The sequence below is a fragment of the Canis aureus genome, chromosome 3 (assembly GCF_053574225.1).
Source record: "Canis aureus isolate CA01 chromosome 3, VMU_Caureus_v.1.0, whole genome shotgun sequence".
In the NCBI taxonomy this organism is placed as follows: domain Eukaryota; kingdom Metazoa; phylum Chordata; class Mammalia; order Carnivora; family Canidae; genus Canis; species Canis aureus.
The window spans coordinates 31794256-31822244 of record NC_135613.1 but is presented as its reverse complement, the minus strand read 5'-3'; the positions used below and the strand labels follow the sequence as shown (position 1 = coordinate 31822244).

The window sequence follows — 27989 nt, the reverse complement described above, 5'->3', positions numbered from 1 at the left end:
AACGCCCTCCTCTGAGGACCCTCGAGCCGCCTCTCACCCTCCGGCGCTCGGGACGCACTAGTGGTGACTCTGCTGGTCCTTGGCCAGCCTTCTTGCCACAGCCCGGAAGTGGAGGCGGCCCTGTGGCCCGGCAGCGCCCCCCCTGTCCACTTGGGCTGTTGTGTCGGTTTCTATGGAGAGAAAACAGGGCGGGAGCTGGGGGGGTGGTGTGCGGCTGGGAGGCGGGTGCTGGGAAAGCAAAACACAGCAGGCGTGTGGGCGGGGCTGGCCTCGCATTTCCACTTCCTGGCTGGGAAGGTGAAAGTGGTCGCTTCTAGAGCTGCTGTAATGGCCAGGAGCAGCTCAGGGACACAGTTCACACACGGTCTCTCCTCCACACCCTGGCCTCCTTTGCCACCCTGGCCTGGGGGCGAGGGGTAGCCCTAGGCAGCTGCTGAATGGGGGGCAGCCACCCTGGAACCCATCTCCTGCTGGTGGGACTGCCCAGCTGAGTGGAGATCATTGCACAAGGGTCGGGGCTTTGCTGTGCCATGGTAATGAGCAAGAAGTATCTTCCTTTCTGCACACACTTCCCACCTGCCTCAGCCTCCTTGCTTGGCTCTGGTCACTGTGCTTTGCTCAGGGCCATTTGCATGTATGGACATGACAGCCACTGCCAAGGTAAGGGGCCCAATGTGTGTCACCATGCTCATCTCCCCTCCTAAGAGCCCCTCCAGGGCCCAGACCCCTAATGTGGCACCTGCCCTGTGGCAGGGTGTCGGCTGACCATGCAGGTTTGGGTTGGTTTCCTTCTGTTCCCTTCCACCCCCAGGTGGTCTGGAGGTGTAGTGGTGGGTGCAGATGTGGCCCTCCTCTGGGGGCCTGTTGACCTGACAGCCTGCAGCCTGCGGAGTGGGAGTCATGCTCAGATGTCCTTTCTGAGACTGTCCTCATCAGTGTCTAGTGTAGAGAGGGGAGTTGAGGGACAACACACATGCTTTTCTTCTTTTCTTTTCTTTTCTTTTCTTTTCTTTTCTTTTCTTTTCTTTTCTTTTCTTTTCTTTTCTTTTTTCTTTTCTTTTCTTTTTTTTTAATTTTTAAAAAATTTTTATTTATTTATGATAGTCACAAAGAGAGAAAGAGAGAGAGGCAGAGACATAGGCAGAGGGAGAAGCAGGCTCCACGCACCAGGAGCCCGACGTGGGATTCGATCCCGGGTCTCCAGGATCGCACCCTGGGCCAAAGGCAGGCGCCAAACCGCTGCGCCACCTAGGGATCCCCACATGCTTTTCTTTACAAATACATCCCCAGATTAGGCCTTTCTGGTGATAAAAAGAAAAAACATTTTTACTTTTAATTTTATTTTTTTAATTTAATTTTTAAAAAAGATTTTATTTATTCAAGAGAGAAAGGCAGAGGCAGAAGGAGAAGCAGGCTCCATGCAGGGAGCCTGATGTGGGACTCCAGGATCACACTCTGGGCTGAAGGCAGTGCTAAACCACTGAGCCACCCGGGCTGCCCTCCTTTTAACTTTAATTAGAGCACAGAAAATCTCTTATTTTTTTTTTTTTTAAAGATTGTATTTATTAATGAGGGACACAGGCAGAGGGAGAAGCAGGGTCCCTGTGGGGAGCTTGATTTGGGACTTGATCCCAGGACCCCAGGATCACACCTTGAGCCAAAGGCAGACGCTCAACCACAGAGCCACCCAGGTGCCCCAGAAAACATTGATCTTGCTGATGTATAGTTTTATTCCTTTGTGGTCCCACTGGAATGTTCTTGAGTCTTGAGCTTGATGAAGTGTGTCATGCTCCGGCTCCCCTTCAGAGCTGGCGGGGAGTAGTATCAGTGGAAACAATGGCCTGGGCATCCTGAGCTGGGGCTATGGTGGACTGTGGGCTTCACTGAATACTCTCCAGTCATCAGCTGGTTCTCCACATGCATTTGCAAGGTGTTAACAAGTGGGCTTAAGACTCATCCTTCAGAAGATTTTGTTGTCTAGTGGATTAGAAAATGTCCCCCCAGGGTCTTGTGTCTGGGGTGAGGGGAGGTTCAGCTGCCAGGCTCTGGCCTGGGAGGCTTCTGGGGTACCACTCACGGATGCCTGTGGGTTGGCTGGAGTCTGCTGTCGGTGGGAAGCCTCTGCCTGGGTTCCTTGGGGACTGTGTGGCTATGGCCGAGGTGGTGTGACTGCAGGATCTGTGGTGGTGGTATGAATCGAGCATTTGGGGCCTGGTTCTGGGAAGCAGGAGGAAAATGCAAAAGCCACTAGAATGCAAACGTGTTCCCTTTTTTTGCAGTCTTTCAACTCGTCCTGCTGATCTGTATTGCTATTTAATGTCATTTCAAGGAAGGAATAATCGAAAGTTTAAATTCCTGCCCCAGGTTGTACTGTTGATCTTTATATATCATGGGGTGCCAGGTTTGTTTGTTTGTTTGTTTTTTAGATTTTTATTTATTTATTCATGGGAGAGACATAGAGAGAGGCAGAGACACAGGCAGAGGGAGAAGCAGGCTCCATGTAGGGAGCCCGATGTGGGACTCGATCCCGGGTCTCCAGGATCACGCCCTGGGCTGAAGGTGGAGCTAAACCGCTGAGCCACCCAGGCTGCCCGGGGTGCCAGTTTTAAATGCAAACTCAAGAGCCACTAACTTGGATGCAAGGTCACTGGAGTCGCATGGTTGTGTTTTGTGCTTTGAACATGCATGTATATTTCCTCCTTACCCGGAACAGTGGAAACAGCATGGAGCTGACTCGGTGGTTTCTTGGTCACTTCCTGCAACACATGTGCCCCCAGTGCCCTCCTTCAGGGAGCGGGCTAGAGTGAGAGAGCCGTGCCCCCTGCCCCCCACATGTCCTGCTGGGCTCAGAGGATGGGCCCTGGCTGGGAGAGAGGGTGCACTGGCCTCCTGGGATTGGGGGCACCTGTGCTTGTTCTGGGTGTCACTCTTCCCCTTTCCCTTCTGTGAGTCTCACTGGCTCCACACATGCTCTGTTCTCCCATCGGACTTCAGTCATAAACCACATTTTATCAAAGATAAGATTGAGAATTCCAGAGCATTAAACCCAGTGCACACACTGCATGCCCATAGAGCCAGCCTGAGGAATATCTTCCTTTTAGATTAAAAAGTCAGTGACCAGAGGTCTAGCTTGTGAGTGCCAGAGGGTGGGCTTCCCCAGACCCCTTTTCCTACTGCCCTCCTGCCTCCAGAGCTACTGTGGGGGGTCAGATGGCCTACGGGGTTCTCAGCTCCTCATGCAAGTGTTAGGCTCTGGGGGGCCTGGCAGACTTTCCTCCTCTGTGGAGACAAGACTGCATGTCCTCTTGTGAGTGGATGCCACTTGGGGGTATTTTTATTTTTATTTTGCAGCCTGGGAAGTTTTGGTCCTAACAGGAGAAGTTCCCTGGCCTGGGAGAACTGGAGATCTCCAGTGTGGGCAGGCTGGGCTCCAGGAAGCATCATTGCCAGGTTCTGTGCCCATGGGCCCCCCACCCAGGTGGGTTGCTGGGTCAGCTTCCCATGGATAGCAGGCATTAGTAGGCAGTTCTCCCCATCTGAGCCCACCTTCCTCCAAGGGGCGTATCCTGAGTGTGTATGGGCTGTGAGCCTCTTCCTCCGGGGGGCCAGCCAGATGGGTTGTCGGAGAGCAGAGAGGCCTCATCCCTGTCTTCCTCTGCCTTTCCTGAAGCCCCTGCTCTTGATTAATGGTCTTGCAGACGAGATCGCCTGCAGGGTCAGCACTGAAATTCAGGTCTCATTAGGGGGTGCCCAGCCCTTGCCTTTGTGTGTCTCCCTTGGGTGCTCAGGGTGGGAGGTGTGGGGCTGGGGCCTGTGGCACCCTGTGTGTCTTCCAGGGGGATCTCCCACTAGTGCTAGGGCTTTAGCAGCTCTTCTGTGCTTCTCTGATGGAGTCAGAGTCGTCAGCCTGTTGGGGTTACAGTAGGGCCCTGGGGCCTCGGGTGATAGCTAGCCAGTACCTGGGACCCAGAAGCTAGAGTTCGGAGCTCTTCATCCTTCGATCCCTCCCAAATACCAGGCAGCTCTCTGTACCTGTTTCATGCACACATGCAGATGCTGATTGCCCTGCTGGGCTGGGAGTACCCCCTGCCACCTCCTCCAGGATGCCAGCCACCAGGCTTCTCCCCCTCCTCCCCCTCCTGGGCCCCCACACCGGCCCTCCCACGACTCCTGTCATAATTGAGCAGTTATGCATAATTCATCGAGGGCGCTGAGCCTTGGAGCCTTTGTATGTGGGAGGAGGGGCTGAGCCGATGGGAGGCTTTCTTTGCAAGGAGGTTTGGCAGGCTTGGGCTCGCTAGCTTTCTGGGCCTGGCTGCTGCTCCTGCAGGAATGGGTGACAGGGTGAGATGACACCTGGAGAGGTGTGTGTGGCCAGGGACATAACTTTTGTGTGGGATAAGTGTTCTGTGGTAGGAAACTGAGATGAAGCTATGCACAAGGGCTCTGCTGCCTCCCGTGATCCTGTCTACCTGCTAATTCCTCCTCTGAGATGAAACACCTCTCCTCTGCTCCTGTCCAAGGCTCTGGGGGTGCAGCCACATCGCAGACCTGTGACTGGCAGCAGATTCAGAGTTTCAAGGAGGGAGCAGGCCTTTTACTGGAAGTTGGCCAGAAGCAGGAGGCCCCCGGGTCCCAGAGGCCTGCGGGTGTGGCTTCTGCTCCAAGTGTGTGATGGCCGGTCTGAGGATACAGCAGCATCTTGGTCCACCCCTTGGACACGCCAGCAGTCAGGCTTGATATTCAGGGGCAGGGGGATGTCTCTCTTCTGGAGCCACCTGTGACCCCTGCCTCTGCCAGCCCCACTGGATTTGTGGTCAAAAGGAGTTTCTTTTGACATTTTGCTCTGCTAACAGTCCCCTGGGTCCCTGGGGTTGGGGCAGAGCTGACTGCTCCTTGAGGTCCTTGTCAGGACTCCCCTCATTTCAGATTGTGTCACCCCACACCCAGTATAGACTTGCAAAGTACCCCCTGACCCCGTCAGTGCCTTTTCTCCAAGGCCTTCCCCTTCTAACAGATGACAGGTCACACAACAGTGTGCACCCCATGTGCCTGCACATGCACACACATGAGGCCTTGTCCCAGTCAGAGCACAAGGCCAGGTGATGGGGGCATGTGGGAGGTACCCGTAGGTTTAAGGGGAGCAGCTGAGGGTAGCCTGGGGTCCCCACTCTAGGCAAGGACATGCAGCTCCCTGAGGGTCAGAGGGGCGCTGTCCACATGGGAGGCAATGGAGACAGTAGTAGTAAGGAGATGGCACCACAGGAGCCCATGTACCCCCTGATGGCAAGAGAAGGGACTAGTGCCATGGGCCCAAGGGAGGGGCAGGGGTGGGGGTCAGGAGGTGGGAAGCAGGTGGCTACCGCCTGGTGCCTCTCACATAGCTCCCCATGTTTCTGGCTGCGTGACATGAGCAGAGAGTGTGGCTGTTGCTTCCACGTTGGAGGGCGAGCCTGACCCAGGGTGACGGGGCATTGGCAGGAGTGCTCCCTCCACAGAGCAGTACCCTTCCCTGGGCTGGGTCTGCTAGGGTCCCTGAGTCTCGCTAGTCTTTGTGTGAAGCTTGTGGGGGAGGAGGTGTGGCCATCCTTCCAGAGGGGCCTTTGTGGGCCGAGGGTCTATGGTCCAGAGTAGAGCTGCCCATCCCACATTCCTGTGCACAGCATCTGCTTTGACGGCAGATGGAGGGTGTGTTTGTCTCTGTCATCTCTGGCAGGGGCTGGAGGCCAGATGTGACAGTTGAGCACTAGGGCCAGACCCTCCTGCTCACCATTTCTCAAAAAAACCGAGAGTATTGGTGGAGCATTAAAAGAAGCCCCAGGGGCAGCCCGGGTGGCTCAGTGGTTTAGCGCCTGCCTTGGACCCAGGGCCTGATCCTGGAGACCGGGGATCAAGTCCCACGTCGGGCTCCCTGCATGGAGCCTGCTTCTCCCTTTGCCTCTCTCTCTCTCTCTCTCTCTCTCTCTCTGTGTGTGTGTGTGTGTGTGTGTCTCATGAATAAATAAATCTTAAAAAAAAAAAAAAAAAGAAGAAGAAGCCCCAAAACAAACACCATTGATTTTTCAAGCCAGCTTCATTGTTCTTGGAGTTCTGTTTTGTTGTTCTGGGCCCTTTAACAGTTACTTTCCGGTGACTGTCAAGGAAGAGAAAGATTCCATTCCACCCCACCTTGTCCCTTTGGGGACTTCCCACACATTTTCTGATGCAAAAGGTGAGGTTTTTCAGGGGCTTGGGAGACCTTGGTGTCAGGAGGGCTGGTGGTGAGTCTGTGGGGTGGGCTCGAGGGTGGAGGTGAGCCTCTTCCCTCCCCTCCTGAAGGTGACTGAGCCCTGGGAACCATGCATGTGCCCCCCAACCCCAGAGTCTGCAGAAGGGATAGAGGGTTGGGCCACTCCAACCCTCCCTGCTCCACCCTCTGTTTCGAGGGGTACTTTTGTGTTTTCATAGATGGGCTGGTAGGTGATCTCCAGGCCCAGTAGTTTGCCCAACCCTGGGGGGCTTCTCCTCCTGGGAGCTGGAGCCTATATTGTGTCCTTCCACCGTGGTGCACAGGCCACGATTGGCAGAGGTCTGGGGGTCCTTGGAGAAGGAAGGTGCTGACTGGTGCTGCGAGTGTCAGAGCCCTGGATTCTTGGGCAGGGGCATGAGGCCCAGTAGTCCGTGACTAAATGTCCTTAGAGAAGACTTAACTTACTCTCAACAGTGTGGAAGTAACAGAAAAGATGACCTACTTAATTTTTTTTAAGAGATCAAGGTGAATCTTTAAAATTGCTATTTTCACTTCATTTTGGGGTTTGGCGTTGTCTTGCAAATTTAATCTACTTCCTCTGTACCACAATAATCAGAAATAGGTTAATTTAAGCATAATATGAAACATGAATTATCCTGTGGAAAATATTAATGGTACTTATAAAAATAGCTATGCAGTTTCTAGAACTGTAAAATCTTCAGGAATGGTCCATAATGCAGGTCTTGGGCTGATTTAGGGTGGCTCTAAGCAGGGGGTTTAGAGTTGACCTGTAGGAGACAGTTGGATTCTGTCACAAAGCATCTAGCATCCCCAGTTGGGGGTGGGGGGGCGCTGTGGACCAGGAGCCATGGCCCAAGGTGTCAAAGAGGACACCATCCAAGCTGTACTTCCTGGGCCTCTCACTGGCAGAGGGAGAGGGGGACAGGACACATGGGAGAGGAGGGGGGCACAGGACAAGTCAACAAGGGGGCGGCCGCACCCTTGAGCATGCGGGTGTGGTCGGAGTCGCTGCGTTCTACACGGTCCTGTGTCCTTGTGTTGTAGGGTATGCCGACCCCTATGAAGCTGGGAGGAAGCCTCTGCTGCTTGCCCTGCACAGGGAGGTGCCACGTGGCCGCCACAGGGTGTGTTTAGGACCCTGCTTCCCACATGGGTCCTGCATCTGTGGGGATTTGCTACATCAGACACTGAAGCTGAGGCTTCGTGGCCCGGGAAACACGGCACTTTCTTGACCTTGGTGGTGGTGGTGTGATGGCGTTGACCTTGAACCTGAAAGGTCCCTCCTCTGCCTCACCTCCGAAACCTGAGGGCCTCTTACCAGATACAGAAGGTTCTTAGGCACTGTCTCCAGGCTCTCTCCTTCTGGGATTCCTTCTCTTCTCTTTCACGTCTGTTACCCTCTCTTGTGTGTTCATCTCGCTTTCCTCTGCACTGCGTTTGAATAATTTCCTTGAGAACTATTTTTATTCTGGAAAGTTCTGCTTTTTTTCCAATCTGTGTGATCTTTTTTGATGTCTTACTCCTTTCTCACATTTTTTCTGTATGTATTTACTCATCTTGAACTAGGTCTGTTTTAGTGCTTGTACCCATTGCTCTGTTGGATGAGGCCCTGGGGCCTGGGGTGATTAGTGGAGTGTGTGGTGCTGCCCCCTGACTCTGCTGATCTCAGCCTCCACTTTGGACTCGTGGACGTGGGGCTCTCCTAGCACAGGCTGGGTGGGGGTGGTCCTTGACCACTGTGGTCACGGCAGGCCCCCTGGGTCAGTGCAGCAGACATGTCATATAGTTTTTCTCATCTTTGGTCCCAGGTGCGTGAGCTTTTCCTCCCGAGGTCCACTCCTGCCAGGGACATTGTACTGTTTCCTCTGATGTTTGGAGCAGTTGTGGAGGACTCCAGGCCTCAGTGCCATGGGGCCGAGAAGCACACATGTTCTTTGGGGGTGGTCATAGCCTGTCCGCATCATGGGGCAGGCTGCTTTGAAGCCCTAACGATGTTTCTATGAATACTTTCATCTCTTAATTTGTGGTCTTGGCTGTTTCTGCTGACCCACTCAGTGAGAGGAGAATTAGAACATGGATACTGGAATCTTTGCGCCCTCTGTCCAAGTGTCATGGAGAGACCCCCAGCACCCCAGTGTGGCCACTGGCCCTTCCCTCCGCTCTCTCCAGAGGCCCAGCCTGAAGCTGCTATCTTTGCTCTGGAGCATGAAACCCATGGCTTCGTGCCTCCGGGCCATACCTGGGCTTTAGCTGTCCTGGTGAGCTTAATGTAACAAAAGTTTCCGGTCATCTGGAAGCTGTGGGCAACCTAAATGCTAGGTCCTGCCTGCCCCAGTTCTAAACCTGCACCAAGTTTCCAGCTTGGATATGTCACTTCATGGTTGAATTCTGTGTTAAAATGTGCCAAACCATGAGAAAGAATTGCTTTTTAGTCTCTAAGTTAGGAAACAGATGCGTGTATTCAGAACCCTAGATGTGGTTTTCCTATGACATCTCTACCTGTTAAAAGTGCTCACTTGTGCTCAGACACAATGTTGCTGATTTGTGAGAAGTCCTCCCACTTGCCTTTCCAAGGCCTGTGGGCTCTGAGGCCTCAGTCTGGGGGACACAGGCTAGTTCTCACGGTTATAGATTACCTGAGGTTGGATGGGCAGGGCTGCTTTGTCTTCCAAGTGGTTCATAAACCAGGATGGGGCCACAGATGATGCCAAAGTCAATGCTGCTGAATGTGCTGCCCCCCAGGTACCAGCCCCAGGGATCTGAGTTCTCAGGAACCGAGAGTCAGGGAACAGATGAGGGAGTGTCAGAGCATGGGTGCTGGGAAGGGAGGGGCCCAGATGCCGACCTGACGCTTGAGAGTAGGGGCTCCGGCTCAGTGCAGGGGGCCTGATGCTGTGCCAGGTGGTGGTTTCAAGCAACACCTTCTCTCATCTGTGAACAGGTACCAGGTTGAGAGCTGGCTGGAGTAGGGCTCCTGTGGTGCCCACTGCCCAGGACACCAGACCACACGACTAGGGGAGGTGGCCTGGTGGGCCTCAGGAGCCACCTGCCCTCCTGCCCTGAGCTCCTGCGTTTGCATATAGCACGCCGCCCCTGGCCTTAGCCAGGCCACAGTGTCATCCTGGAATGGCCCTAGCTGCCCAGCTGGCCGCTGAGGCCTCGCCCATCCCTTGCCTTGCACAGAGTAGCTTCTAGAAGCCTGTGACCCCATGTCTCCCCAAGCCAGCTGCTCTTCACACTCTCCCCTCCCAAGAGCTGCCTACACTCCTGGTGGCTCGGTCCTTCCACCCCCATGCTGCTGCCAGTGTCTTGGCACCAGGTCCTGGCTCAGTGGGAGCAGGCTGGGGTCTCTGCAAGGCCAGGCCCCTTCATCATGGAGTCCTTGCCACCACTCACCCCTTCCATAGCTTAGACCAGGGCATCTTGTGGTCTGGATGGGGCCAGACCAGAACATTCCCTGACCTTTGGTATGGGCTCTCCTTTCCTTAGGGGTTTTGTGTGTAAAACCTGAGCCTCTGAGGGTGATGTTTGATGGCGATGCTGAGAACCCATTTGTCTGCGGGGGGCCACTTGATAGTTCAGGTGCCCACGTCCTGCTGGAGGCAGTTGTGGCTCAGGCAAGCTTGCTCTCCTGATTCTGTAACTTTGCTCTCAAGTAATTATGGTATAATTGGCTTCTTTCTCATAATTGGAGGAACTGGAGAAAGTGGCTTTGGGCCTATCATCACAGGTCAGTGGTTTTAAAAGCATGTAAAAAAGTTTGTGGTACTGTATTATGAATATGACCGTAATCCTATATGTTGTAAAATAAAAGGTTTGTAACAGTTTGTTTCTTAGTGGATGGGCGAGGCTTCCAGAAGGCAGTGCTCTCGCTGCTTCGTTATCAAGTGCGTGAACTGTTATACCTGTAAATATGTATGAATTTATTTTTCACACCATCTTTGCATTTTTTGATGTCAGTGTTAGTAATATGTACAATGTCTCCAGGATTTTGTATCGTATAAGACAGCATTGAGGTTCGTCCTGAAGGACAGTTCGTCTTGTAAACAGGCCGTGTGAATTACCACATGTGCAAATTCAACCCTGGGTTTTCTCTTTCTTTTGATTTTCTTAGTAGCACTTTGTTTTGTGTAGCTTACTTTACTGTAAGGACACAACATGTGTAACACACAGAACTGCAGACTGTGTGGATTAGGTGCCTGTGTGGCTGCTAAGGCCTCTGGTCAACAGTTACAGGCAATCGCGGGGGCCCCTCGCCCCTGCCGTGTTCGGGGGTTTGGGTCTCTCCTGCTGAAGGGCCCCCTTCTAGGACAGCTGTGTGTTTCCAGCCCCTCCCACTGGGCTGAGGTTCCTGGCCTCCCTCACAATCGTCCTTGTCCTATGATTGTCTGTCTGATCCTGGCTGCCTGGGTGGGTGTGAAGTGGTGTCTGGCTGCCTGCTGCAGACAGGCGTGGCCTCGGGCAGGGCTCTAGGGGAGGAAGGTCTGGTCCCTGCTTTCTCCCCTTTCTCCTCTAAGCTTCTGTTGGTTTTGTCAAGTGGCGGTTTTTCTCTGTCCTGAGACAGGTCCCTCAGCCGGTGCCCAATTTGCATTGTTTGTCCCAGTTGGTGATTGTCTTGCCATGTTCTTGGTGGCATCTTTTGAAGCAGGGGAAGGTCTTGCCTTACTGAGCGCCCACTTGCATGTTCCATCTTTTGCTCCTTGTGCATTAACGTCCTTGGGTCAGCATGGCTTGTGGGGAACCAGACTGGCAGCAGTGTGCATGGTCGGCAGGAAACCCATGGCTCTGGCCCTGTTGGCCCCAAGGGTTCAAGTTTTCTTTGCGAGGGTCGAGAAAGGTACCCATCAGCAGCCTTCGCCCCAAGACCCCAAAGGCACCACCCCACGGAAATGTGGGTTTTGGTGGCGTGGGCTGCTCCCCCCAGAAAGCATGGTGAGTACAGGTGAGACACCCACCCTTCAAGGAGCCACCTTTCGGCCATGTAGGAAACAGACTAGTCATGGTCGCAGCACCACAGTAAGGGCCCTGACAGGATCACAGGCTGCATGTGACCACGTTTGCCTGGAATTGGTGGACCTTGGGAGTGTTAGCTAGGCTGTGGCCCTCATGGTGGCCATTGTTTGCATTTGAAGAACTTGGGGGTGTGGGTGATCCCACCACTGGGGCAGGCACTAGCCCCCCAGGGGTAGCCCCTGCGGGCTATCATCACAGCCTGCTGGAGAGGAGGGTGCGGGTGTGCAGCAGCTGCCCGTGGCCTCACCCCCAGGCCTCAGCCTCTGTGAGACATTGGTGCTATCTCTTCTTGTCAGCCTTGCCGCTTCCCAGAACTGCTTCCACTGAAATCAGAACAGCTTTGGATATTTGATGAGATGCTCTCCCCAGCTCCTGGCACAGCCTGCCCATGTCCCCGGTGCCGAACTGTCTCAACTGCCTCACTTACTGCACCGACAGCCATGGTTCGGGGCTGTGCCAGCCGGCAGCGCTCACAGGTCAGATCTGAGGCTGGTGGGCTGTGCGGTCGTCGTTCAGAAGGCTGTGACCTAGTGGAAGCATGCAGCACAGGACGGGGGCAGAGGGCAGGAGTGTTGTGCAGTAGAGCACTTACACCCAGCTCCGTGTGAACTTCACAGAACGGGGGTCTCTCTGCACACCCATGAGCTTGGGGCAGGGTCCCTGACTTAATCTGGAACTTGCGCCTGCTGTGTGCTACTCAGTTGTCCAGAATGGAAGCAGCCCTGTGGAGAGGCTGGTGATCCTCGCAGAACCTAACTACTTTCCTGGGGGGGTGTCTCAGCTGGACACACACTATGCTGCTGGCTGGGGCTCTGCTGCAAAACCTCGCTTCATGCAGACACCAAGTCTGCGGGGGCAGACGCCAAGCGGCATCCTTTTGCCAAGTTGACAACTCACTGACCAGGCCGTCCGGGGGTGAGGCATCACCTTCACTCTTGGGCCCACATGTGGCATCTCTGACATGCTGTGGTGGTGGCCTGGTCAGGAGGTGGGATGTCTGTTGGCCTTACAGCCACTTTGCCAGGTACTCTGTCATTTGACCCTCACGCTGTGCCTCATTACCAGTGAGACCTCTCGGGGCCTGAGCAGTCAGCCTGAGGGCCAGGCAGCAGGGTCTCAGGAATGGATTTAGGCCAGTTTTGGTTCTCAATAGACCCACTCACCGAAGGGGGCCCTTTATTTGCTGATAAATAAAAAAAACAATAACAAAAAGTGGATGCCTGGGTGGTCAGTGGTTGAGCATCTGACTTTGGCTCAGGTTGTAGTCCAGGAGTCCTGGGATTGAGTCCCACATCAGGCTCCCTCTGCTTGTGTCTCTGCCTTTCTCTGTGTCTCTCATGAATAAATAATAAAATCTTTAATAAAAAAAAGCAAGAAGTAGTCACCCCTGTGGCACTGGGTACGTACCAAGACATCCAGGCTGCCTTTCCACCATCTTTTTATGGCTTTCTTGGTGTCCTAAGCCTTGTTCGAGGACCCCATCCCCTGAGGACCCTCTGCCATCTCCCTGCGTAGCCCTGCCCTCCAGCACCTTGGGTCTTCATGTCCTGCTCCAGGACCAGCACCCCTGGCTTGCTTGGACAGATAAGCCAGCTCCTCACCACCCCCATGGGAAGCTCCACTCCTGAGGCTGGGACTGAGAACCTTCCTCCGTGGTCCACGCCCCCTGGTTCAGATGTTGCTGCTCTGTCTGGGGCACAGGCAGCCTCCCCCAACTAAAACACACTGCTGGCAACGTGGCTGTGGCCTTCCAAGGCTCCTGGGGGCCTGGGTGGGGTCCCCTGGAGGCCCAGGCCCTGCTATACTCCTTCTCTGTGGGGTAACAGACCAGGGGGTTCCTCCAGCACCAGCTGGTCTCTTGGATCACAGCACATAGCTCTCCCAGAGCTTGTTAGGGATTGCTTGAATCTCTTCAGGCTTCACATTCTCTTAGTCTTAAGTGTTGGAGGCCAGCGTGTCCTGCTTGTGCACAGCCTTCAGCAGTGTCTCCAGCCTTGAGCACCTCTGGGAACCTCATCCGTGGTCACTCTCAAGCTCGATGACCCCGACTTTGCCTGGTGTGGCTAAACCTGCCTACTTGGTGCTAGGACAGCAGGACCCTTCAGGGGACAGTGAGTGGCTGTGTAGGCTAGTATCTGGCAGTGTTTTGTTTTGATTTTGGGTGTACCAACTCTAAAGTTTGACTCAAACCCCTTGTGCCTGGAAGGTTCAAAGCAGGGACCATCAGCACCAAATCGGCAGCGAAGGGGGAAGGGGTTTGGTCTAGGACCTGTTGTTTGCCCTTTAATTAGCAATTAATTAGTATTTAGGCATTCACAGCCGGGCCCCCAAGCACAGAGTGGGAAAGCATGAGGCTGAGGCCCAGCAGCAGGGCACTGCCCAGAGTGGCTATCCCTGCCTTGGGAGCCCCAGTGGACAAGGTGGTGGGGCTGGGCTCTGCAGGTACTGGTGCCAAGGCCGCGGGTTGAAGGGAGTTTGGGGAATGGGGAGGAGCTGCTGCCAGGCTCTTGGCCCCCTAGGCCCTCTGAGCATGGAGCTGTCAGCTGTAGGTCATACAGGCCAGGCCAGGCCTGCTGTGGGGTCATTCAGCCCTATGGCTGCTCCTGCCAAGGTGCCAGTGACATGCAGCTTGGCGTGGTCGCTGTGCTCCTATGGAGGGTGTGTGTGGCCTGAGGCTCTGCGTGGTTCTAGATTCTGGGGAGTCTTCTACCTTCATGACATCTGACATGCTCCTGAGCCCTGGGAGCCTCCCCTGGGTCTGGGGCATTGGTCCTTTGTCCTTTGGGGGCCTTTTGCAAAGGTCTGGCCTGCTGTGAGCTGGGGGCTTGGGAGGATGGGGTTTCTGCTGTTCATCCCACCTGTGACTTGGAACTCCTTTCCTGTTCCCTGAGGAATTGAGCAAAATTCAGCCCCAGGTCATCTGCACGTTGAGCAGAAAAGGTCTCAAGTGGATCTTACTGATGCTCTATCTTGGCATTTGGCATTTGGCTGAGGCCTGTGACTCTTCTCATTGGCTTGTGCTGGGGGGGTGGTGCGGTGCTGCCCACCTGGCTTGGTTCTCCTGTCCTCAGTCTGGGGGCCTGCCTAGCCTTGGCTGTTAACTTCCTGCTTCCTGAGCGAACACTGCTGGAGAGCCTTTTTTGCCATAGGGGCTGTGTCTGACCGTCACCTGGGCCTGCTGCTGCTGGGGGAGGTGGATCGCTGCTGAACCCCTCCTGGGTCCCCAGCCCTGGCTTAGCCATTGGGGCTTGGCTCTGCTGCTGCAAGTTCAAGAACCCGAGACTCATTTCCTCTGTGAGGACGCATCTTGTCTTTGCTGGCCCTCGGTGGGGATCTGGAGCTCTGGGCCAGCTGCTATGAGGACGCTGCCCTCACCACGGTCCTATCAGTGCCCAGAACTGTTGGGCCAGAGGGGACCTGGGGGGCAATTGATGTCAGCCCCACTGCGTGGCACCCCAGGCAGCATGTTTCCCTGGCCTTAGGCATTCATCTAAGTATAGTAAGAAAACAAAAGCAAAGCAGTTCCCATCTGCTCTGAATGGGGGCGGGGGGTGGGGAGGGGGGATGCTATTCGTTTGCCCGGGTGTACGTGTGCTCTGATATACTCGTGAGCAGCCTGCACAACAGGGCTCTGTGTGCTTCCATGGTGCTGAGGCCTGGTGACCCGTACCAAGGGTGTCCAGACAGAGCACAGGGAGAGAAGGACCCAGTAGGGGACATCCTAGGTGAGGGTGGAGGAGCCTGAGACCCTGACCCCACCAGCCAGGGAGGCAGCTCGGTGCAGGGAGCCAGAGGCGTGCTGAAGCTGCTGGTGTGCCCCAGACAGACATTTGCTTTAGGACATTGGTTCTCGTGGCAGAGCTGGTGCCCAGTGAGCAGACCAGGGTCACTGCTTCTCGTCCTTTGAGCATCCATAGCACCAGTTATGACAGGCAGAGTCTTAAGACTGTAGTGTTAAGATCCTCAGCCTAAGACCCACACATCTCCCAAGTGGGCATGGATAAAATTTGGGGTCTGTGGACCTGGGTGGGGAAGGTGACTATTCCCACTCAGCGTGACCCTTCCTGCAGGACAGCCTCTTAGGGTGGCTCTTGTCCCTCCCGTGAGCTATAGGTGTTGGATGTGGCACACTGCAGGGCCCTGCCTCGATCGCACTGGCTTTGCATTCAGGCAGTGCCTGGCACATGGCTGCAGATTGGGCCAGCCTCGCTCTACTGGATCTGTGCTCTACAGGTGTGTTCTGGCCTCGCTGCTAGGTGTCCCTCCTTTGGGCTGTCCTGGTTTGCAGTGGGCAGCTGTATCCCCAGCTGGCTTCTGGCTCTGCCTGAGAGTTGGGCAGGAGCAGCCCCTCTTCACTACCAGTGTTACCCCAGAAGCAGATGCCTGAGCAATGCTGAGTGTCCACCATGGCAGCCAGAGCTCGGCACAGAAGTCAGGTTGTGTGCTTGGGCCAGTGTTGTCAGCCAGCATCTGGGACGTCTTTTTTCCCTCCTCTGTTCCCCATGAGCAGTTTCTCAGTCTTTTTGAAGATGTGCAGGGTGCTGCACGGGAAACCGTGCGTGAGAATTGACAGGGCAGGACAGGGACCCCTCCTGGGTTCAGGCTCTGAGTGTGGGAGCTCATAGAACATCCCAGGGCAGTCTCGGGAGGCAGAGCGGTAATGTGCTCCTTCCGCCAAGAAAACATGGGGTGCTGCCAGTGGCATCTCTTCTAGGAGTCTTGCTCTAGGGGTTCAGCCCAGGCCTCACCATGCTGGTGGAACATGGGGTTCTCAGCAGAGTGTGGAGGAGGGACAGCTCAGAAATCCAAGGTCCCGGAGCCCAAAGCCCTCCTTCCACCCCGCCCTGCTTCTGGGCCTTGGCCTGGGCTGTCCCTCTGTGCCTTTGGGACTCAGGCACTGAAGTACGGCCTTTGTGAGCACGAGGCCCTGGGGCTAATGCCAGAAGCTGTGGCTCCTGGTGGCCACTGACCCTCTCGTCTACTCTCCTCTTCCCTGCACTGGTCTGGGGTAGTGGCCACAACCCCAGCAGCCATCCTGACCCCCATTCCACTTGTATCTGATGGAGCCCACAGAATCAGTGACATGACTGACACCCCGGCCTAGGTTGACATAAAGGTCACGTAGTCAAGTCATCCCTAACTCATACCCCCAAATGCTTGCAAACCTCCAGAGGCCCTAAGCACAGTGTGCAGAACCTCATTGTGGGGTGTCCTCTCCTCTGTGAGGAACACACATACTCAGTGGTCCTGGGTGGGTGCCCACGGCATCTATAGCCAGCTCTTTTTTTCTTTTTCTTTTCTTTTTTAAAAACATTTATTTTTAAAAATTGAAATATACGTAACATAAAATTTACCATTTTAAGCATTTTTAAGTGTACAGTTCAATAGCATTAAGTATATTAACATTTTTGTGCAACCATCATTCCTATCCATCCATTCAATTTTTTCATCTTGTAAAACTGAAACTCTATGCCCATTAAACAATAACTTGCCATTCCCACCTCCCTTCAGCCCTGGGAACCACAATTTTTAAAATTTAAATTCAGCTAATTAAGATATAATGTATTACTGGTTTCCTAGGTGGAGGTCAGTGATTTGTCATCTTACATCCCCCTACGTGCCCTCCATCACTCCCATCCCCCAGCCACCCATCCCCCACGACCCTCAGGTTGTTTCCCAGAGTTCAGAGCCCCTCATTTTTCTCCCTCTCTGATGTCGTCTTGATTTTCCCTCCCTTCCTCGATGGTTCCTCTGCATGTTTCTTAAATTCCACCTGAGTGGAATCATGTGGTATTTATCTTTCTCTGACTGAGTTTACTTAGTGTGATACCCTCTAATTCCATCCACGTCCTTATAAATGGCAAGGTTGTTTTTTTTTGATGGCTGAATAATATTCCATCGTTTGCATACAACACCTTCTTTATGTACTCGTCTGTCGTGAGAATCAGGGCTTGTTCCATAGTCTGGCTGTTGTGCCACCAGATCTTCAGCAGGGCTGCAGCTCCGTGGCAGGCTGGGGTCTCCTGGGGGTGTGCACATGGGAGCACACCTGTGCACGGTGGCACTTGCCCTTGCACATGCATGGCACAGTGTCCATGGGTAGTGCACTGGCCAGCTGCTATACCCACCTTGCTGTACAGGAGCCCCAGCAGGCTCTTGGCCTCAGGCTCAGGGGTGTAGGCCTTGCTTCTCTGGCCAGGTCCAAGGCCCAGAAGCCTGCCCCCTCCTTGGGGATTATAGGCCCCCACAACCTGGCTTGAAGGCCTTGAGAAGGGTCAGAAACCAAAAGTGACTGTCCTTACCTGCTTGCTGACCTCTTGCACAATGGGGATGTCACTGGGCATGGTTGTATCCCTGAACGCCTGCTATCACTGGGACTCGCTGGCACTTGAGGAAGCATGTCCTGCCAGGGCTTTAGAGAGCCCTCAGGTGACAGGGAGCCATGACCCTCCCTCAGGGCCCAGTGTCCAAACGTCCTGTCGAGGCTTCCCCGTGGCCCCTTCCTGCTGAGCTCTCACTTCCATAGAAAGTCCTGCTTATAGGGTTTTTCTTGCTACAGGAATTCCAAAGGAACTACCCCAGCTGCCTGAAGACCCCTCCCCATCCTAGGGTTGACAGGCAGTGGAGGGGGGGTGCAGGGGAGGCTCTGGCCCTTGCTAGCACCAATGGGCTGGGTTTGAGTACTCGGTGCTTGAAGGCCAGGACCCCCTCCGTCCCCCACCATATGGATGGGGCTCTGGCCAGTGAGTGCTGGGCGCCATCAGCCAGCCACTGTACATGGGGTGGCCCTATAGCCAGAGTCAGGTGGTGCCCCTGGGAACCTGCAGGAGCCAGTGCCAGACCTGTGGCTTTTCTCTTGGTGAGAACTCAGCTTGTTTCCTCTCCTCCCTGCTTCCTATCTGCTCAGACAGGAAGCTCCACCCTTGCTGGCGTAACCGCGCGCCCCCCCCCCCTCCCGTCCCCCTACTGACTACCCGCTCATAGGCGGTGGGAGGTGTCCAGGCAATGCAGGCAGACGTCACCTGGACTCTTCCCCTTAAAAGCACCAACAAACGGGTCTCTCTTTCCTGAATGATTGTTTCACGTCTGAGCAAACTGTCCGCAGCAGTCTGTGGGTTCCCCTCTGAGGCGCCTCCCAGGAGCTGGGCGGGGACCTTTGAGCTGCAGGGCTCCAGGCCCCAGGGCTGCTGCTTCTCTGTGAGGACAAAGGCTAGTGCAGCCCTGTAGTGGGTCTGAGGTCCTTATATTTTCTCTTGGGGCGTGAGGACTGCATCTGCCCAGAGTGGATTTAGGGATAAGCCTTCCCGGTCCTCCTTGCCCTTGCCTGTCTGTGTCCCAAGAGGGGCTGCCGTGGAGCAGGATGCATACTATTGTATGCCAGGCTGGTCAGGACCTTCCCTTGTGGTCCTGCCAGCGGGCTCTCTGCCCGGGGTCCAGTCTGTCCTGGGTCTCTGGAATTTTGTGATGACAGCCTGGTAAAGCGGGATACCTCCACTTATCTCCCAGCCCCCAGGAGGCCAGGTCTGTGACAGTACATCCTCCAAGTGCTCCTAGAGGTGGGAGAGCCCTTCCCTGCCCCCCTCCATGGTCTCCCCTCCAAAACTCCCAGCTGCAGGCCAGAGCCCCCCACTCCCCGCCCCGCCACCTCTACTCCCTCCTCCTGAGGTCAGACCTACGGGAGTGACCGTGGCATTGCAATGTGGGTGATGCAACGCAATGTGTGTTGACCTGTGCTGTGGACGCCTGCACAGCGGCCCCGGGGAGGCACAGTCCATCTTCCAAAGGCAGTTCTGTTTTCTTGGGAAGAGACCCCATCTCCCTCAGGGATCTTGTGCCGTCACCTTGGGCGGAGGGCAGTTGTCCTGATGCCGGCTCAGGAAGCCGCTCTGCCCACAGCGTCCGACAGATACTCCTTGGGGCCCCTGGTGTGGGGGAAGCAAGAGCGAGGCCTTCGTCCTGAAGCTCTGTGTGCCTGCTGGAAAGGCACATCTCTTACTTTGAGAATGCTTTTTCTCCGGTGTCTTGCCAGAGAGCCGCACTACCCGCCAAGGTGCCACCATCTCTGGCTGACGGCATGTTGTTGAAATTCTGCTTGGTGATACCCAGAACTCTGGGGACCTGGGTGACCCCCCCGATGGAAGGCCCCACACTTGACCACTGAGCCTGCCTGCCGGGCCGCCTCTTCCCCATCCTGGCATGACCACCGGTGTGGGTAGAAGGCCAGAGTCCACAGCTCCCGTCGGCTGTTTTGGCACCAAGTCCACAGTGCACACACCGGAGCCCAGCCTGGACACCCCTACCCTGGGCCTTCTGCAGCTGTGGGTGGGGTGGCAGCATCACAGGTCCACAGAGAGTGCTCAAGGAGACGGCTGGTGCATGGGCAGTCTGCTGGCCGGGAGACCCTGCCTGGAGTGCAGATGCCACTGGAGGTGCCATTGACAACTTTTGTGTCCCTTGCAGGTCTCCTCCGAGCCCCCGGCCTCCATCCGGAAAACAGATGACGCCCCCTCACAACTCCCCCCGTCTTCTGAGAAGGACAAACAGTCTGGCTGGCTGCGGACCCTGGCTGGCCCCTCCAGCAAGGTTGTGCGCAGGGCACGGGCGTGGGGCGGCAGCGGGCCTCTGCATCTCAGCTCCTGACACCTGGCGCCTCTCTCCCAGCAGAGCCTTGGCTGCGTTCACCCTCGCCAGCGCCTCTCCGCTTTCCGACCCTGGTCCCCCGCGGTGTCTACGAGTGACAAAGAGCTCTCCCCACACCTCCCAGCCCTGATTCGAGACAGGTGAGTGGCAGCTGTGCTGGTGGCCAGTGGTCAAACAGGCCCGGGGTGGGGTGGGGTAGGGTGGGGTGGGGCCACAGTTGGGCTCTACCACCTTGGGGTCCGTAATCATCTGCTGGGTGAGACCTTCCCTTTGTGGGGCTGCCTAGGGTTTTTTTTTTTTTTTTTTTTTCCTTCAAATGAAGACACGATCCTAGAGAGGCTATCGCTCTGTGGGTCTCAGGACTGGTGCCCCCTCCCCCTCTTCTGGGTGCTCCTTCAGTGGCCCGAGGACACAGTGACATGTGCTCAGCATGGGCAGAAGGTCCCTATGTTCTGCAGCCACACTGCTGGCCTGCAGCTTCCTATTTGCGTGGCTGTGCTCTTGCTGCGTCCACATGGGGCCCAGACCCTGAGTCCTTGGTCAAGGTGGTCATGGCAGTGCTGATCCTTTTGACAGTGTCCCGGTGGGCACACCCAGAACTTCTTTGCCCTCGCCTGGGTGCAGCCAGCTACTGTGGGGCTGGCTCCTGGCTTGCATCTCCACCTCCACACTTTCCAGGGGGCGGGTCCCACTATGAGCCTTCCTGTGCTCCCCACGGTGGTGGGGAGGCCTATGGCCCCAACGGCCCCTGTGCCCCTGCAGCTTTTACTCCTACAAGAGCTTCGAGACCGGTGTGGCCCCCAATGTGGCCCTGGCGCCGCCTGCCCAGCAGAAGGTTGTGAGCAGCCCACCATGTGCCACCGTTGTCTCCCGGGCCCCTGAGCCTCTAGCCACCTGCCTCCAGCCACGGAAGCGGAAGCTGACCGTGGACACTCCTGGAGCCCCAGAGACACCAGCGCCCGCAGCTGCCCCTGAGGATGACAAGGACTCAGAAGCCGAGGTGGAGGTGGAGAGCAGGGAGGAATGTACGTGTGAGTCGGGGTCTTGGCCTGCGGGCTCGCTGCTGCCCGGTGGTGCACTGGGCCCCCTGCTGACCTCCCCTTCCCTTTCTGTTTCTGCAGTCACCTCTTCCCTGTCTTCGCTCTCGTCCCCATCCCTCACCTCATCCAGCTCTGCCAAGGACCTGAGCTCCCCAGGTGTGCATGCCCCCCCTGCTGTGCCCCCCGCCCCTGAGGTGGCAGCCCCTGCAGACACCACGAGTGGTGGGCTGGAGGCAGAGTTGGAGCACCTGCGACAGGCCCTGGAGGGCGGCCTGGACACCAAGGAAGCCAAAGAGAAGTTCCTGCACGAGGTGGTGAAGATGCGCGTGAAGCAGGAGGAGAAGCTGAGTGCCGCGCTGCAAGCCAAGCGCAGCCTCCACCAGGTGAGACTGCCACACCACTCCTCGGCACCCCTGCACCTGGCTCAGCCCCTCATGGGGTTGGTCTGTCCCTCTGGGGGCAGTGAAGGCCCAGCTGTTCTCAGCGAGGAGCCTGAGACTTGCACGCCCAGTGTGGAGCCGGTACTTGGCATGCGTGCACCCGAACCAGCAGCTTTTCCTGCAGCGGGTGTGCAGGCAGGACCAGGTGGCTCCAGGCACAAGTGCACGGCCTGTGCGTGCACATTGGGTTCTAGATGATTCCACAGAAGTGACTGCTTCCTTTTGAAGAGGGGGCTAGAGGCCCTGCATTCGCCTCCCCCGTCAGGAGGGGCAGACAGTGGGGCCAGCCCTGGCTCCTCAGGCTGTGGGCGAGTGTCCTCTGCGCCACCTTTCCTGACAAGTGGGGGAAGCCCAGAGTTCACAGTGCCGAGGGTGGGGCCTCCACACAGGGCCCTTGCGGCCTTGTTGGAGATCTGCTCAGCGGCAGCTGCGTTCACACCTCTGCGGCTGGTGTCTGGCATATGGCAGCTTCACACGTGGGGCTTCTAGCACAGCACAGCCCTACCATCCCGAGAGCCCCAGGAGTTCAGATATCCCCTCTGAGTGTGTGTCAAGCACTCGCTTCTTCAGAACCCCCTTTCCCCGGTTCTGGTTGGAGATGTGATGTTACGCTCACAAACATGTTGAGGGGTGGGGTGGCAGTCCCTGATGATGGACTAGAGGAGGGCAGCCTGGAAGCCTGAGCCAGTGAGGGCACTGCCTTGGGGAAGGGAAATGTCCTGCCGCAGCTCTAGCACTTCAGTCACTGCCCAGGCCATAGGCTGGAGGACACGAGGCACGCCGGTTAGGGTGTCTGGGAGCCAGGGAGCATGTGAAGGCTGGGAGGGCCCTGTGCAGGGGTGCTGGGGAGCACTAATTGCTGCAGGCAGGTGAGGACCAGGGCAGCGGGGTGACTTTGACCCCCTGGGAGGGGGCACTGGCGGTATGGTGACCCTGGCCTGGTATGTGTGCCACCTGTCCCCTCCCCCCGCCCCCACCAGGAGCTGGAGTTTCTGCGTGTGGCCAAGAAAGAGAAGCTGCGGGAAGCCACAGAGGCCAAGCGCAACCTGCGGAAGGAGATTGAGCGCCTTCGAGCTGAGAATGAAAAGAAGATGAGAGAGGCCAATGAGTCCCGACTGCGTTTAAAGCGGGAGCTGGAGCAGGCACGCCAGGTGCGGGTGTGTGACAAGGGCTGTGAGGCCGGCCGCCTGCGCGCCAAGTACTCGGCCCAGGTACGGGTGGGGCTTTGTGGCAGGGGCTTTGAGGCACCACCTGGGAGGTAGGACCTGGTGCCTGGGGGGCAGGCGTGGCGGGGGATGGACTGAGGCCTGTGAGGCTTGGTGCCATGCTTCTCAGCAAGGCCACCAAGCGCCACCTCCAGACTCAGCTGTGTGTGGGAAAGGGGGGGCCCTGGCAGGTCCCTGGTATGGGCAAGAAGTGGTAGGTGGTCTGTCTGCATCTCCAGGTCCTTTCTCATCTCTCTGGGTCTACTGCAAGCTTAGGGGACCCTAGGGGCCTAGTAGGCTGATGCAAGCATGCCCTCCTGGGCTTCAGGGGCCTGTGAGCCACTGTGCAGGAGCTCTGTGCAGTTGTTCCCTCCTGGCCATGCCCTTGGTGGTTTTGCTTGAGAAACCATCCCTGAGCCAGCCTTGGGGAGCAAAGGAGCTCCCAACCTCGGCAGCCCATCCAGTGCCTGCGGTTCCCACAGTTCCTGCACTGATTGTCCAACCCCCAAGCCAGAGTCCTGGAGCCCCGCAGCCTCTCCTCCCCTGACCTCACTGGTGCTCCAAGAGTCTGGCCTGGTCAGCAGGCTTCCAAGGGAACTCTGGCCTCAGGAGGTCAAGAGGGCACCCCGAGGCCGCTCTCTGGGTTTAGGTAGTTGCCAGCTGTCAGAGGCTCTGTAGGCCACGTCTGGACTTGTCCTGCTGTCAGGCTGGACATCCCAGGCCTGGTCACCACCTGCCTCACAGGCCCATGTCCTGAGTGTGAGGAGGAGAGAGTACCAGGGGGCCAGGAGCGGGTGATGCTAATACCTGCGTCCTTTTCAGATCGAGGACCTACAGGTGAAGCTGCAGCACGCAGAAGCAGACCGTGAGCAGCTCCGGGCTGACCTACTTCGGGAGCGCGAGGCCCGGGAGCATCTGGAAAAGGTGGTGAAGGAGCTGCAGGAGCAGCTGTGGCCGCGGCCCCGGCCCGAGGCAGCGGGCAGCGAGAGCACGGCTGAGCTGGAGCCCTAGTGGATCCCACTGTGTGCCGCTGCGGTGCGGACGCCACAGGGAGCAGGCGGGCAGGCAGCCCAGGCCAGCCGGGGGCTCGGGGGCTCTGCGTGCCGGCGGGCCCGCCCCCACGTCCACATAGCACAACGTCTTACTGTGCCTCTAACCAAGCGAGTGTTTGGAACCACATACTTTTGGAATCCACTGCAAAATTTTCTACTGGCCAAGTTTGAGTGTGCAAGCCGGGTTCCCAGCTGCGGCTGGAGTGGAGGCTCCAGGCCTGCAGAGGGCCTCTGCTTGCTGGAACGTTCTAACATTTACATTTTTGTTATAAGCTATTTAAAACCAATAAGAAGACTTGATACTCAGAAAAAAAATCAACAGGTTTTTTAATGACTAACTTTTAAAAGCCCCACCAACACGTGATGCCATCCTAGGACCTGCCGGGGCGCAGCCACCCCGCCCCTCGAAGCCATCGCAGCTCGTCCGTGGCCGAGCAAGGACAGGGAGGGTTTTCTCCAGAGTCTATTTTTTCAACGACGAGGACCCGGGCCTCCTGTGCCGCCGCTGGGGAAGAGCAGGGAGGCCGCCACAAGCCGCAAGCCGTGCCGAGCCAGGCCACCACCTCCGCCTGCCTGCCCACCCGGCCGCTCCAGAGGGGGCTCAGTGCCGGGCCCGCCCCACCGCGGCCGCCCTCCCTAGGCCACTCCTGTCGCGTCGGGACCGAGGCCGCGGTGTTGGAACAAAACAGCATTACTTCACTTTTTTTCTTTTTGTTTGTTCATTTAAACGTATATTTAGAACTGCACTTTGTCAAAAATCTTCCCTTCTCTTTTTATTCCCCAGTTAACTGAGGTTTTTACTTTTCAAATATCGCAGCCCCATTTATAGAGGAGTCCACATCCTAAGTGCTCGAGTGTTTAGAAACCCCCTCTGGTGCTTGGTTGAACAAGGGAATCACAAAACGAAAATGCAAAAACTGACTTGGGGGGTAGTCCTGTGCCTTCCAGCATCTTGTACAGCAAACCCTGACTTGTCTTCTTACCCCCGAGATACTGTCTTCAGTAGCGATGGAATCTGCCACTATCAGAATAAGTTACTTGCATTTATTCCAAATAATCTCGTTTACTCTCAACTGTTCATGCAAATTGTATAAGGTTTTTTATGCCCAAGCTTGAAAAAATGATTTTCCAGTAGACGAGAGGCGGCTCCCCATCCTGAATTACGGTATTTATGTATGTGAGGAAGATCTTACCAGAATTCTTCGCTTGACCCCGTTCTAACACCGAGGCAGCTGTGAGCGCGGACGGAGGGGGAGACGGCTGGCACAGGTACAGGCGCCGCCTGCTGCAGCGCCCACCAGAGGTCTGGTGATGACATCATCTGCGGGGCTCCAGCCCGTGGTTTACGGGGGGCAGGGCGCAGGTGCTGCTGGACCCCCCCTTCTAAAGTGCAATGCAAAAGGGACATCATATATATGCAGCGTTTGTTGGGATTTTTTTTTTTTTTTTTTTGCTTTTGTTTTTCTTTTGCAGTTCCAGAATTTGTATGCATGGAATGTTAACCCTCTGCCGTATGTGTCCCCATCGATGGGCATTATTACCGGGTCCCGTGAGGGGCCTGTGTACTACACAACACTCAGAATGCTGTGTCCGGCCATGTTTCTCCGGAGTTGTTTTCTCAGTCATTTCTTCAAGGGAAACTAAATGATTCAGTTGGAACAGAGCTTCATGTGTGCCCGTGTGCTTCTGTGTGGCTGTGCTCTGTTGCCAAGTCTGAAAGTCGGGAGAGATCTAGGGGCCCAGGGCTACCTGTTCACTGTTCGGTTTGGGGCTCCGGAGGGCGGGGAGCTGCTCTGAGCTGTGTCAGGGCCCCGTGCTGCCCACCTCTGCTCACCAACTCCACTCCTGGGTCCTTGCCTCCTAGTGGCAGCTCTGTCCCGGAAGGTCAGGGAGAGCTGGCCGAGCCTGGGCAGCTCGGGGCAACCCAGGCCCGTCCCTGCCGTCCCTGCCGTCCCTGCCCAAGGGGCCCATGGCCCACCAGAGCTGGGGTGGCTCCCTCTGGTCCCAGGCAGCTCTCCCTGGGTGAAGTGGGTGAGGAGATGAGGGGGCGTCGGCTCGTGCTGGCTGCTTCCATCCTTCCATCCTCGGGGGAAGGGGGCCTGGGTCCCAGGAGCCTGAGACCTGGCTTCCGTTCGTGCAGCTGTGTTTCAGTTTCCCTGCAGAAGGGAGGAAAGGGATCTATCCTGTTGGCTGTTGACTCTCCCTGTGTGTAATATCCATTATTCCAAATGATTGTGTATTCAGTTTAATTACTCATTATTTCTATGCTGAAAGAGGATTTTTAACGAAGGGAAAAACAACAGCAATAACATTCATATCTTTGGAGCAGCTAACTCACACACATAATATCCTGCTTTTCGTACAGAACTAGCCCCGTGTAAAAACGGTCCCCCTGTAAATACCGTTCCTTGACACTGTTGTATCACACGCGTGTACGGTGGTTCCTTTTTCAGAAACTTTTCTTACCTGGTAGTTGTCTCGTTTTCTGGGTTGTTTTTAACTGAGGAAGAACAGCTCACCTGCCGGAGGGACGGACCCCCCGCCAGCCCCTACGGCGCCCCCGGGCCCTGTCCTCCCACCCCTGCCCGCCCACTGCGTCCACCAGGCTCAAGAGGCCGTTTTGTTCTTGCTTTAAGTCAGGAGTCACAAGCGACATTTTTTTTCAGTTAAGGAAAAAAACACAGCTCTACCTTTATATCCGCCAGGAGCGTCTGCACCGCTGTTCCCTCCTTTGCTGCTGCTAATGACAACATGATGACTTACTCTACTATCGAAAACTATTTTTATGTAATTAATGTATGCTTTCTTGTTTATAAATGCCTGATTTAAAAAGAAAAAAGAAAAAGCTTGGCATATTTATCTACTTCGCTGTGTACCCGTTAGTCCTTTGGCGCCCCTCCCCCAGACAGATGACCTTGTACAATAAAGGACTTTGAGAGTATGCCTAGGACAGCCATGCTTGGGCCCCAAGGTTCCCCCCCCCAGGGCCGCCCCTCCCCCCGGCCCCCATTTGGGCCTGAGCCCTGGGAGGGGATGGGACCAACCGTGTCTGCCCTCCAGACTGGGGAGGGGGGCCTTTGGTCTCCATGGCCCCTGAGTGAAGTGGGGCGCAGGTAGGCAGCACTCTGCCTGGGGTGCTGTCTGCCTCTCTTGAGCCCAGAGACTTGCCCCCCAGGTAGATGGCTGGTGCCCCTCGTGCCCTATCGGAGCAGGGAGCAGCACTGGGACTCTGCTGGGCTAGGGGCTGGGCTGCCATCTCTCCCAGATGCCTGGGGCTATGTACTCCCGGCTTCCCCGTGGCCCTCAGAGGTCCTGTGCAGGTCAGCTCCCAGGGAGGGGGCACAAGGCCCACTGTGGTCCCGACAGCCCCACCCAGGCCAGGAAGAGCCCGCTCTACCTTGGGCCCAGGTCAGGCCTAGGGTGGGGACAGCAGATACCAGGAGGCCAAGCCTTGCCTGCCCTCACCTCTGCCTGCTATTCATGGGCTCACCCTCATGGGGTGCCCCCAAGGGCCTGGGACAGAGGTGGGGTCCGGGGCAGGGGACGAGGGCCCCAGCCACTGCCCCCACTTGACCCCGTCCTGCTGCACAGGCCTCAGTGCTGTCTGCCCCCCTCTGTCACCAGGGTGTCAACGGGCCTGGCTCCACGCCCTCTTGGGGATGGTCTCCCACGGAGCTGGAGGACACCATCAGTCAGATTGCTCCCTTAGCAGGGCCGGATACTTGGGTTGTGGGCCCCCTCCTACCACCTCCACCCCAGGGCACCAGCCAGCCCTCCTGGGAGGGCCACCCCTCACTGTCTCTGGGGTCCCCTATTGGGGGTCCCGGAGGCACCCCTGCAGCCACAGTGGTGAGCTGAGGGCTGCAGCAGTGGGCAGCTAAGGCCCTACTCCTGCCGATGCCAAACACTCGCCTCTTTCTCAGCCTCATGACCAAGCCTGCCCACCTTGCGTGACCTTTCAGAAGACCTTGAATACCCACGGGGCAGCAATGCCCTGAGCCCCACCAAGTGAGTGTCCCCATGCTGCTGCCACCGAGGGCCCTCAAGCATCCCCCAGAGCAAGTCCTCCTGCCATCCCCCCGGGCCCCTTGGTTCTGTCCTCCACCCTGGTTCCCTGAACGTCTGCGTGCCGCCCTGAGTGTGAGGGCCACAAAGGGTGAGGCTGGCCTGAAGGAGGGCTTCTCAGGGTGGCAGGGCTGCCTGAGAGGGGTGGCCCCATGGCCCGGATGGTGCTCAGCCCCAGGGCCTTTGAGCTGGTCTGGCAGCAACCTCAAAAGGCCCGGATGCCAGCCAGCACGTCCCGAGGGTTGGGGCACCTGGGTGGCTCAGCCTGTTCTGGGTCAGTCTTG

General features: G+C 56.4%; 1 protein-coding gene across 5 annotated transcripts in view; it reads left to right on the top strand.

The window, feature by feature from the left end:
- SKI (SKI proto-oncogene) overlaps window positions 1-26581 on the top strand; it is a 70462-nt gene extending 43881 nt beyond the window's left edge. The window contains exons 2-7 of one of the 5 annotated variants that reach the window (XM_077891573.1): window positions 19724-19846; window positions 19925-20043; window positions 20666-20934; window positions 21025-21326; window positions 22364-22534; window positions 23411-26581. In XM_077891573.1, coding sequence (XP_077747699.1) covers window positions 19724-19846; window positions 19925-20043; window positions 20666-20934; window positions 21025-21326; window positions 22364-22534; window positions 23411-23599 — 1173 coding nt within the window. In that variant the 3' untranslated portion in view covers window positions 23600-26581. Of the gene's footprint in view, window positions 1-19723; window positions 19847-19924; window positions 20044-20665; window positions 20935-21024; window positions 21327-22363; window positions 22595-23410 lie in introns of all 5 variants that reach the window. The other 4 variants (XM_077891568.1, XM_077891570.1, XM_077891571.1 and 1 more) reach the window with 4 other exon arrangements.
- Window positions 26582-27989: the final 1408 nt, after the last annotated feature.